This window comes from Myotis brandtii, unplaced genomic scaffold (genome assembly GCF_000412655.1).
Source record: "Myotis brandtii unplaced genomic scaffold, ASM41265v1 scaffold251, whole genome shotgun sequence".
Classification (NCBI taxonomy): Eukaryota; Metazoa; Chordata; class Mammalia; order Chiroptera; family Vespertilionidae; genus Myotis; species Myotis brandtii.
In genome coordinates, this window is record NW_005359516.1 from 1,689,017 (window position 1) to 1,700,601 (window position 11,585).

Below are 11,585 nucleotides of genomic sequence, written 5' to 3' on the forward strand. Positions count from 1 at the left end.
GTTGGTTGGTCCTCCGCTACCAGGTAAGGTGCTGTGAGGAGGACAGGGACGTGGACTCACAGGCGCTTCGTTTCCAGGCCCCAGCACACACAGGCTTGCTTTCAGGTAGCCTCTGGCCCCAGCGGAGAAATCATCAGGGTCCGAGAGCAGCAGCCACTTCCTGAGATAGGCGTGTCCTACGGGAGACAATGCCTGTGGGTGATCACCAGGTCTGCAACCACATCCGGGAGCCGAGGGCGGACTACACGTGAGTGAGATGAAGGACTCGTCCACTGGACAGGGGGGCAGGACTCAACTTGTAGAATAAAAGGTGCTTGGAGTGTGCAAGTAGGTTGGAGTCAGAAATGTTAACAGGAACCCCAAAGCCACACTCGGGGCCATTTACCTCTCCCCTCACTCAGGAAGTGACCGGGGCAGAGCAGAAACCTGGCTGTGGAGAAATGCTAGACGTGTCACCCAAATGACCCGACCCACCCTGTCCAAGGTGACCCCCACCTCCGGATGCCTTTGCTTGGGGCCTTCCAGAATGAGCATCCCTGGCTGACCCGCTGAGACCTTATGAGGGCTGGATCTCCCTGGGGGGCCTGTTCCTCCTGGAAGGTGGAAGCCTGCCCTCCCTCACTCCTGCAGCTCTCACCTCCACATCTTAAAACCCCCAGGGCCTAACTCCAACTCTACATCCTAAACCGCCCCCAGAAGGAAACTGGGTGTCCCCCAAGCAGCCTCCAGACCAAAATGCAAGGACATGGCCAAGGTGATGAGAAGGTGACTCACGGGGCTCTCTGTAGACGGCACCCACATCTATCTGAAATTAAACAGAGAGAACACACGTCAAACTCTTGCCCCTGGAGTGCTACATAAAGTGTGGTACATCACATCATCCCATGAAAAATCATGTTCTGAAGGGACTGCCCTTCTGGTAGCTGGACAGGATGCTGGCGACTCGTGAATCGCTTAATAAAGCCAGTTAGACCTTCAAAAAACATCATGTTTTGAAGTACATATGGAGACATGGGGAGATGTTCCTCCTTTGATAATACATGGGAAGGAAGAAAGTGGAATATTTTGTTGTTGTTATTGTTGTTGTTAATCCTCACCTGAGGATGTCTTTCCCACTGATTTTGAGAGAAAGGGGGAGATATATCAATTGGCTGCCTCCCACAGGCGCCCTAACCCAGACTAGGAATCGAACCCACAACCCATCCTTGCATGAGCCCATGCTCTAACCACTGATATACACTGGCCAGGTTAAAATTGGAATTTATTTTGATTAAAGTTTGGTCAAGTATATACGTGCATAGAAAAGAAAGAGGAAAGGAAATACAGCTCGGAATATTTTGTTGTTGGTGTTGTTATTGTTGTTGTTAATCCTCACCTAAGGATATCTTTCCCACTGATTTTGAGAGAGAGAGGGAGATACATCAATTGGCTGCCTCCCACAGGTGCCCTAACCAAGACTAGGAATCGAACCCACAACCCGTCCTTGCATGAGCCCATGCTCTAACCACTGATCTACACTGGCCAGGTCAAAAGTGGAATTTATTCTGATTCAAGTTTGGTCAAGTATGTACGTGCATAGAAAAGAAAGAGGAAAGGAAATACAGCTGTAACTGTGCTCTTTCTGGGTGGTAAATTTGGGTGGGTTTTATTTTATTTTTATTCTTTCCTGTATTTTATAACTTTCTGTAAAAAAAAAAAACATAGATGAGGGTGATGTTGATGGTGGGGAAACTGGGGGGAGGAGTGGGGATATGTGGGAACTGTACTGTCCTCTCAACTTTGCCATGAACCTAAACTGTTGTGAGAAATATTTTCTTAAATCATGGATTACTTTTATCATTAGAAAAAAATAGTGTTTTACCTTAACTGTTGGGTTCTCAGGACAAAAAGTGTTTCAAAGATTAGCGACTCCAAATATAATGAAGACCCATTTGTTACAGAATGACAGGCTGGAGCCCATGCCTTTGAAAACTGCCTCCCCAGGAAGAAAGACGTAGTGTTCCACCTGGTGACTTAATTCCCAGAGGAAAGGGGTCACGTTTTATTTGCATAGCAGGGGAGGTTAAAGTAAGCTGTGCCCTTTCTTTCCATTTGATAAATGCTTGAAGACTCAAAAATGAGGAAATCAGTAAGAATTACATTACAACAGCATTCAGGGAGGTCTCCATGGCTCGCTGCCTTCCCTGTGTGTAGCCTGTGAAAGCAATCCTCTGAGCTGAATTGTACGTTTCTCAGTTCTCCACAAGGGCCTGTTCACTTCTGCACTATTTGAGACAAATAAGGGGGGGGGGCAGGCTCCCCTCGCTCCCCACTGCCCCACCCGAGTGCCTCGCTGCACAACTGAAACCCACTCCCAGCCCCTGGTGACGTGAGCCCGGCACAGAGCTCCGGCGTCTCACTGGCCCTGATGGTCAGAACCAGGAGGAGCGCTGCCGAAACTCAAGTTGCACGCTGCCTGTCCAGGTGTCAGGACAAATACAAATTAAAAATAAGAAGCTGAACTCCCCTAACAGAAATAAGGGAAGAGACTTCTCCTCCCTCTTTTTGGCAGAACATTTACCTTAACAACTTGCAAATGTTAAGTATTTTCTCTTTCTTTGAAATGGATCATTTTTTTTAATTTTTTAATTTTTTTATATTTGTATTGATTTCAGAGAGGAAGGGAGAGGGAGAGAGAGAGAGAAACATCAATGATGAGAGAGAATCCTTGATCAGCTGCCTCCTTCCTGCCCCCTACTGGGGATCAGGCCCACAACTTGGGCATGTGCCTTTGGCTGGAATCGAACCCAGGACCCTTCCATCCACAGGCTGACACTCTATCCACTGAGCTAAACCAGCCGGGGCAAAATGGATCTTTTTAGAAACCAAATAAGCCTTTCCTCAGTTTTGTGACCCAGACGCATCTCCCCCCGGGTTCTCCCCATCTCTGTGGGGAGGGAGGGGCCTAACTTCAGGGCCTGCCTTGCTCCGAGGGGTAAAGTACCTCCTCTCCTGAAAACGTGAGCTTGTTTTCTGTTCCCTCTGGATAAAGTCAACTAACAACACAGACAGTCACCCCGAGGACCAGGTCGCGTGAGAACGCGCGACGTGTGACCATGCTGTCAGGCCCACTCACTGGAGGACGAGTGACTGTTCATCTTGAGAACCTGTGGGGGTTGGGTTCTGCCGGATGGACACGACATGAAAAGACTTCTGCCCTTTCAGTCTCTCGGTGGAGTGCCGGGGACGCACACCGCACGCTGGTTCAATGATTCCTCAGTCACACAAGTGCTCTTTCCCTCCTACCTCTGTGGAGAGGATTTCCAGGCCGGGAGACCCTGTTTTGTTAATTCTATTTTGCCAACACCGACCAAGACAGGATTTCTGAAGTGCCAACGCTGGCACATTACCCACAGAGCCTCCACTAACACGGATATGCGAGAACTGGCTGCTTGCAAAGAAAATAAAGCATTACCCGGAACTCCCCGATGAGAGCGTCAGTCCTGCGGGAACGGGAGTCCACCACCTGGAGGGAAAGATAAATTAAAACTCTCCTTTACGAGTAAATGTTGGCCCAGACAGAGTCCAACCCGATAGCTCTTGCCCCCGCACTCTACTCCAGAGATTGTGCTAAGCCATGTTTAACCCGCACAAGAACCCTGTGAGTAGGTGCTATTATTCTCCCCATTTCACAGATGAAGAAACAGAGGCAAAGAAAGAGAGATTACAAGACTTGTACAGAATCACACAACTCCTAAATGGCAGCGGCAGGGTGAGAATGCACTTTGGCTCCAGAGCCCATACTTTTAGCCACTAAACTATATTGTCTTTTAGAGAAAAGGAGAAAAGAGCTGCCAGGACCCAGAAGAAGAAAATCTTGGCCAGAAATGGCACATGGACAAACAATCTTATATAATAAAAGCCTAATATGCAAATCAGTTTGGCTCCAGAGCCTATAATTTTAACCACTAAACTATATTGTCTTTTAGAGGAAAGGAGAAAGGAGCTGTCAGGGCCCAGAGGAAGAAATCTTGGCCAGAAAGGGGCACATGGACAAACAATCCTATATAATAAAAGCTTAATGTGCAAATCGACCAAACGACAGGTCGCTATGACACACACTGACCACCAGGGGGCAGATGCTCAACGCAGGAGTTGCCCACAGGCCCCAGGCTAGCCAAGGTGGGTGCCAGGAGGAGCCCCCCCCACCCCCAATCGCCCCTGCAGTGGCGGTGGCAGCAGGGGGGTGGGGGCAGGGGTGGGGCGCAATTTGCCGGCAAGTAGGCGGCATCAGGCAGGCCAAGGCAGGTGCCAGTGGGGGTCCCCTGATCGCTCCGCCAGTCACCCCACAGATTGGCCCTGATCGCCAGCCAGGCCTAGGGACCCTACCTGTGCCTCTAGTATAAGATGAAAATCAATGTTCCCGCTCAAGAATGATTTCAGGACCCTGACCCGAGACACCTGGGGGTGCTGAGCTGCGGGCTCTCCCCTCTCAGCTGCTGCCTCCATCTAAACTGCTGGAGGCACTTCCGTGACCAGCAGCCTTGGGGTGAGCCTCTGCACAGCACTCATGCCCTGGGCTTCAAGGCTTCTCTGTCACACACGTGCATGGGTGACGGGCATGTGCGTGTACACAGCCCACAGAGGACCTCTGGTCACCCAAACGTACCGTGATGAAGATGGGCTCATCGAACAGCTCCGCTGGAGAGTCAAACACGTTGAAGAACAGAGTCTGTTGGTTCAGGGCAGAAAGGAGACGAGTGAGTGCCTGCCGATGCCCAGGCCCCCAGGCCGGGGAGAGAGTCAACCGCCCACCACAGCACTCGGGCTGGTCCACACGGAAACTGGAAATCGTGGAATGAGCTCAGCCCGCACTGAGCTCTGGGACCTGACAGATTCTGGGACGACCCTTCCCTGACTCCACAGAGGTCGTCATCTCAGGGGCAGGGTGAGTGGCTGGCCCTACAGGATGACAGGGATGTGGAGCAGCTGTGGGACAAGGCAAGAACACGAGCTAAAACCATCTCTCCAGTTCCTCAAACAGCCTGTTCACACCTTTGGGTGGCACATCTCTCCACCCAAAGTCAGCGCCTATGTAAACACTGAGGGGCTGGCCGGGCGCCTGCTGTGTGCTCCCTATCAGAGCCCACCAGGGCCCCAGCCCGAACCCCATTGCCTCCCACCTCATTGAAGAGGGGGCTGTTTCCCTTGTGGATCCGCGTCCGCCTGGTCTGCCCAGCGGCAGTGACCTTGACCACAGGCTTGATGTTCACCCCTGGCAGCTGGCGCCCCTCGATCACCTGGACCCTGATCTGAAAGCCAAGAGGGGGCGTGAGCAGGAGGAAAGCAGAAGTGGTCAGAAACACACACATCCCACTCCTCCCCCCGCCCAAAAAAAAATCAGAAATCTCGGGGACCATCCTCACTGCAGGTCTCAGGAAGGGTATTAAAGAGGAGAAACCCGGCAGGCGTGGCTCAGTGGTTGAGCATCAGCCTATGAACCAGGAGGTCAGAGTTCGATTCCTGGGTTGCAGGCTCGATCCCCAGGCAGCTGATCAATGATCCTCTCTCATCATTAATGTTTCTATCTCTCTCTCCCTCTCTCTTCCTCTCTGAAATTAACAAAAACATGTATTTTTTTTAAAGACTTGGGAAAGCCTTGTGAAAACAGTCCCCACCCAGGTCCCTTGCTCCTATACATCCCACGTTTCCACACAAGAGCTGCCAGGCACCCAGGTAAGCTACGGCATTCATTCCTGGCACCGGGCCAGGCATCCCTCCCCAGGTTCCTGCAGCCGCTGGCACCTCGGGCCCTTTGACGCTGATGCTTTTAAGTGGCTTGAACATCCTGCAATGACAATTCCCTCAGAGCCTGAACTCAGATAGTAAGGCTCCCCCTCTCTGCTCTTTATAAGATGCAATGCTGTTCACATTCTGAGAAATAAACTAAGAGTTTCCTCCACTGACTATAAGTAAATGAAGGTTTCAAAAGTACGAAATTTTAAAATATTAAAACAATTTTCATGGGAAAAATAATGTTTACTGGTTCTAATTCCTAATCAGTAGTTACATATTGATTGATTAATTTTTTTAAACTAGCATTCTGTAGAAGAATATATTATTAATAACAATGGAAAGGTAGATGAGTGGTTTTTATTCTCTTCTTTTTGCTGTCTTTTCCAAATTTTCTACAATATAAATATTAACCTTCTAAGGAGGAAAAAAGGCAATAAGAACATGTCTTGGGAATAATAAAAATATGTTAGAATTTTGTCTTTCAGGCAAACATAGTGCTGATAGCTGGCACGTTTGCCTAAATTACCATGATTTAAAACTAAAATATATTTTTACAATTTGTTGCACTTACTAAAGATTTGTTTCCTATTTTTTTAATATTATTTTTATTGATTTCAAAGAGGAAGGGAGAGGGAGAGAGAGAGATAGAAACATCAGTGATAAGAGAGAATCATTGATCAGCTGCCTCCTGCACGTAATTTTGTCTTTCAGGCAAACATAGTGCTGATAGCTGGCACGTTTGCCTAAATTACCATGATTTAAAACTAAAATATATTTTTACAATTTGTTGCACTTACTAAAGATTTGTTTCCTATTTTTTTAATATTATTTTTATTGATTTCAAAGAGGAAGGGAGAGGGAGAGAGAGAGATAGAAACATCAGTGATAAGAGAGAATCATTGATCAGCTGCCTCCTGCACGTCACCCACTGGGGTTCAAGCCCGCAACCCAGGTATGTGCCCTGACCGGGAATTGAACCATGACCTCCTAGTTCATAGGTTGACGCTCAACCACGGAGCCAGGCCGGCCGGGATGTTTCCTATTTTTAATTTTAAAAGTAGTTCTGAAGCATTAAATATCACTAAGTGCAACTCTATCAAAATGGAACATTTTGTATAATAGCAAACAGATAAACAAGGGACCAAAATTAAAAGGCAAATAAAATGGAATGGATTTTTGGATTAAAAATACATCAAAGGGTTAATAGTGTCATTATCTGAAGAGGTTAAACAAATTCACATTTCACAGACTTTCAGAAAAATCATGGCACGAAGGAAGGGCATGGATATCGGGAGAGGAAACATAGCCAGGCAGCTTCTTAGCTGATGCTCACCCTGCATGCCCAAGGACCACACCTGGAGCAGCAGGAGCTAGTGAGCCAGGTAAACTCTGGTTGGTAAACAGATACGCTGAATCTCTGCAGTGTACCTCCCCCACCACACCCCCTTTTTTTAAAGAGCAAAACCAGGGCTGGGCAGAGGCTTATTCTGAGGCCCTATGATGTGACTGCCCGTTGCACACCTTCCCCGGCCCCGGAAAACCAGGCTTCCCCCAGGAGCACTGCTAGGGTCTCCCCTGAGTTGGGACAGATAGGCAGGCACCAGCACTACAGCCGTGGGCCCACTAAAGGGGAGACTGTGGCCGCAGACGGCCCTTACCTGGAAGTCCTGCGGCTTGTCCGACAGCACCTTCCGGGGAGCGGGGGCGCCTCTCTTCCTTTTATTCCCCGGGTGGTACGGGGGAGGGTGGGAAGCTGGCTTCTTGGGCGTGGAAGGAGCCCCCGGGTCTGGGGGGCCGGTCTGGTCCAGGAAGGGCTCTGCCTCATCTCCCGTGAGGCCCTGGTCCTCGGTGTCCTCCTCTCCTCCTGTGTCTGGGAGGAGAGGGTGCTAGTGAGTCCTGGTCCCTCCGGCCCTGCCCTGGGGACCCAGCCAGGTAAAGGAGGGTCCACAGGGCACGGCACCAATACTCACCACCACCCCAGCCCCTCTCCTTCCCCCATCGATGAGCCAGGATGGATGAGGAAGGAGAAGAGACGCGTCCAGCAGCTACACGTGGGGGCGGTCAGTCCAGTTAGTCAACAGGAAGGAGAGAGAATGGCCCCCCGCCCGTCCTGCAGGGTGAACCCCTGGCCACCGCGGCCCACGCCCGTGAGCTAACGACGGCAGCTGTGAGATGGTTACGGGTAACGGGTGGGTCAGGACAGCCCTGGCTGTGTCTCACCCGTGGGGGCCAGCCACTTCTTCCCCGAGTATCTTGTGTCCACAGTGCTGTCACTGAGCAGGGACCACGTCTCTGCCCGGCTCTGTCCCCCACCTGGCACGTGGGCGGGCACAGCCCCGGGAGGGGAGGAGGGAGTGGGTAAGGGAAGCCAGCCAGCTCCCCTCTCCCCCCAACCCTGCTCTCCCTGCCACCCCAACCCCACACGAAGCTCAGGAGCAGATGCCACGTCTGGGGGGGACTATCCCTCTCACCACCTTCCAGGCAGGACTGGGAACTGGGCACCTCTGGGAGCCTCCCCTGCGCAGTGTGAACCTACCTCTGTCAGAGCCACCTCAGAAGTTGCCCCAGAACATTCGGGGCCCTGCAGGCTCCCCACCCGCTGTCCCCAGGAGCACCCCTCCTCCCTCCCTCTACCTGTACCCCAGCCAGAGTGACCTCCCATCGCCAAGCTCAGACAGGCAGGCCTCAGCGAGACGGGCCTGCACCGCCCCCTCTCCAAGAGCCCACACAGGGCTGGGCTCCCGGACTGGCCTGGGGCCCCCGGAGACAGGGCTCCACATGGGGACAGGGGCTGCTCAGGTTGTGTTGCATCTGCCTCCAGGTCTCTTTACCAGGAGAGAAGCTGTAGACTCTTTTCCGTGGGCGAGTCCCCACCTGGCCCACCTGTGTAGCTTCCTGCCCACCCAGCAGGCCCGGCCACCCAGGCCCCTGACTGTCAGCCAGCCACCCCGGGCTGGGTCCTCCCTGGACAAGCCCAGCAGAGGCAAGTGGAGCGAGCGGAAGCAGCCGTGGGACTCCGTGTCCGCTCTTTTCACAAATGATAAACTATAGGCCCCGAGAGGGGGAGTGGCCAACCCAACGTCACACAGCTACTGGGTGTCAAAGGTAAGACTGTAACTCATGTCCCTGACTTCGACCCAGAGCTCTTTCAAGGAAATTCCAGCCCTTTTGTCCCATGTCATCACCAAAGGCCTGCTAGGTCCCGGGCAGGGAAGCACTGGGCTCTGGGGAGTGGGTGGGGCCTCCGGCATCACCTGGGAAAAGGCCCCTTCCCACAGGCATGTCCTCTACACGACAGCACCCACCCATGCGGGGCGCACAGTGTGAGCACCCGCCCAGGCACAGCTCCCTCCCTGGAGCCGAGTGGGGCGGGGTGGGGGGGAGGCGCGTCCTCCCACTAATCCGAGTGGCACCTGGGGAGCATGCCTCCCGCCTTTCTCCTGCGTGGCAGAGGCAGTTCTCAGGATCCCCCCCTCCCCCGTGTCCTCCCCTGCCCCCCAAGGCCGCACAGGCTGCCGAAGCCTCACTGGGGCCCCGCCCCCATGCTCGGGAGCCTGGCTGGGCCTCTTCCCTGGGCCTCCCAAGGTGAGGGGGCTCCTCACCAGCCATCATATCCTGGTCAGGCAGAGTCGGGGAGGGGTCCAGAGGAGTGGTAGGTGGGAAGAGGGGCACAGCTCCGGGGAGCGGTGTGTAGGACACCTGCAGGACCAGTGAGGCCTGAAAGAGAGGGGGGAGGGGAGCAGGTGGGTGCACTGGCCTCAGACCACCGCCCTCCACCATCTTTCCTGTTCCTTTCATCCCTCCACGGAGGGTCAGGTTTGCAGGAGGCTGTGGCAAAGCCACCCCTAGGGGTCCCTCAGCGTAAGAGCCCAGAATCTGAAGTCAGGTTCCACCACCCAGGAGCTGTGCAACCTTCGGCAAGATCTGTAGCCTCTCTGTGCCTCAGTTTCCTCCTCTATAAAAAGGGGGTAGTAATAGCAATAGCACCTTCCCCCGGGGGTCCAGTGAGGATTAGATGAGTGGACAGAGCACATCATAAGCTTCTATAAATTAATCAGCAACCCAGCCTCTCCTAAGAATTTTTCAACTCTCAGCCAAGACCTGACCTCTCTGCTCAGCCGAGGGCCAAGGAGACAAGGGGATTGTCTCCACAGACAGCTCAGCCTGTTCTGCTCGGCCCCAGCTCCGAGACAGGCTTCCTGAGCCCTCTTCACTCCCAAAGGCACTTCTGTCCCCACCTCACCTCCTGCGGCTCCAGCTTTGACCAGCCAAGAGGAGAGGGACTGGTCACATCACTGGAATGGACACGGGGAGGCTGCCTGTGTCCCCACCCACTGACCCCCCCATGAGAGCTGCACTGCTCAGAGGGCCCCTGAACCTGAAGAAACGGTGCAGTCACAGCAAGCTCTCCAGCCTTGCAGCTCCTAGGCCAGTGGGGGCCCTGGAGTAGCCTTTTTATCAATCAAAGTAATAAGTGCTCTATTGAACAAAGGCAAAAGGAAACAAACTGCTATAATTCTACCACTATTTGCATCTCGATATCATTATCTCTAATGGCTTTTAAACAGTGCACAGCTCTGTTATATATAAAATGCTTTTCTTTTACTTCATGTTAGACAGTAAGCACGTCCCCAGGTTTTGACAAACTCTTTATAACTGTCATTGTTAATGATGCATAATACCGTCTGAGCAGCTCTAGTGTGATTCACTAAGTATCTCTCTCAGCTGAGTAATCGTAGGGGTTTCCAGAAGGTCCTGGAGCAAAATCTGATCCCGAGACAGAGGATGCTCCAGGCCCTGGATGTCATCCAGCTCTGGGGCTTGAACCCTCAGATTGAGGCCTGAGCAGGGGCAGCCAGGCTAAGGAAAGGCAGGGCTGGTGGGGGGTGGGGGGCTCAGAACCCTCAGAAGGAGGCCTGCCGAGCTGCTCCACATCCCAGGAGACCCTGCAGGAGGCCTGGGAAGGCAATGAGACCCTTTTAATATCTGGGTCCGAGGCATTGCCTAACCGCCGCTGCAGGTTCCTACACCACCACCAGGTGTCGCCACGTGCGCAGCCAGCGTGCCTCGCACTGGCATTCGAGGCTCCTGCAACCCAAAGAAGGAAAAAAAGAGGGGGGGGGGGCGCCCCAAATACCCAGGCCCTCCCGTGCCCAGCCTGACTCCTGGAGACTCCAATCAGGTTGGGGTGGATCTGGACATCTCTATTTTTCTCCACTTCATCAAAAGGCAATTATTTGTGCTCTTTGGAGAAATAACTAATTGCAGGGTTAGGCCAGGATTGGTAGAAGACAACCCTGAAACATTTTATGCCAGAAACCAAGGAAATAATCAAAAAATGATAGGAACATGTCAAAAGGACAAAGAGTCAGTGGCTGCCACTGGCCAAATCTGGGACAATTTAAACATGAAAATAAAAGATATTTACATTAAACCATTGACTAAAAGAAAAATACATGATTCCAAGTGGAAATAAATAAGTAAATCAAACAGGAAGAAAGCTTTTTTCTTACAGTGAAATGACAACTGATTCACACACACAAAAAATAACTAATTTAGAATACCACCATTTAACAATCATCAACACAATAATTAGCCCTGGCCTCTATGGCTCAGTTGGCTGGAGCGTCATCCATTCACTGAAGGGTCAAGGGTTCGATTCCCAGTCAGAGTATATACCCAGATTTCAGGTTTAATCCCCAGTTGGGGCAAGTGGGGGAGGTAACCAATCCATATTTCTCTCTCACATCTCTCTCTTTCTCTCTCTCTCTCTCTTCTTCTGCCCCTTCCTCTCTCTCTAAAATCAATTT

The 11,585-nt window shown here is 52.0% G+C and overlaps 1 protein-coding gene across 12 annotated transcripts in view; it reads right to left on the minus strand.

The window, feature by feature from the left end:
* The window catches only part of DYSF (dysferlin), a 205,276-nt gene that overhangs the window by 142,954 nt on the left and 50,737 nt on the right, over nucleotides 1–11,585 (minus strand). For 7 of the 12 annotated variants that reach the window (XM_005867767.2, XM_005867762.2, XM_014540930.1 and 4 more), the window contains exons 5-12: nucleotides 9,378–9,492; nucleotides 7,996–8,088; nucleotides 7,434–7,645; nucleotides 5,163–5,291; nucleotides 4,649–4,711; nucleotides 3,455–3,505; nucleotides 775–805; nucleotides 61–176 (exon numbers count right to left, since the gene is read on the minus strand). In XM_005867767.2, coding sequence (XP_005867829.1) covers nucleotides 61–176; nucleotides 775–805; nucleotides 3,455–3,505; nucleotides 4,649–4,711; nucleotides 5,163–5,291; nucleotides 7,434–7,645; nucleotides 7,996–8,088; nucleotides 9,378–9,492 — 810 coding nt within the window. The remainder of the gene's footprint in view (nucleotides 1–60; nucleotides 177–774; nucleotides 806–3,454; nucleotides 3,506–4,648; nucleotides 4,712–5,162; nucleotides 5,292–7,433; nucleotides 7,646–7,995; nucleotides 8,089–9,377; nucleotides 9,493–11,585) is intronic. The other 5 variants (XM_005867776.2, XM_005867772.2, XM_014540931.1 and 2 more) reach the window with 1 other exon arrangement.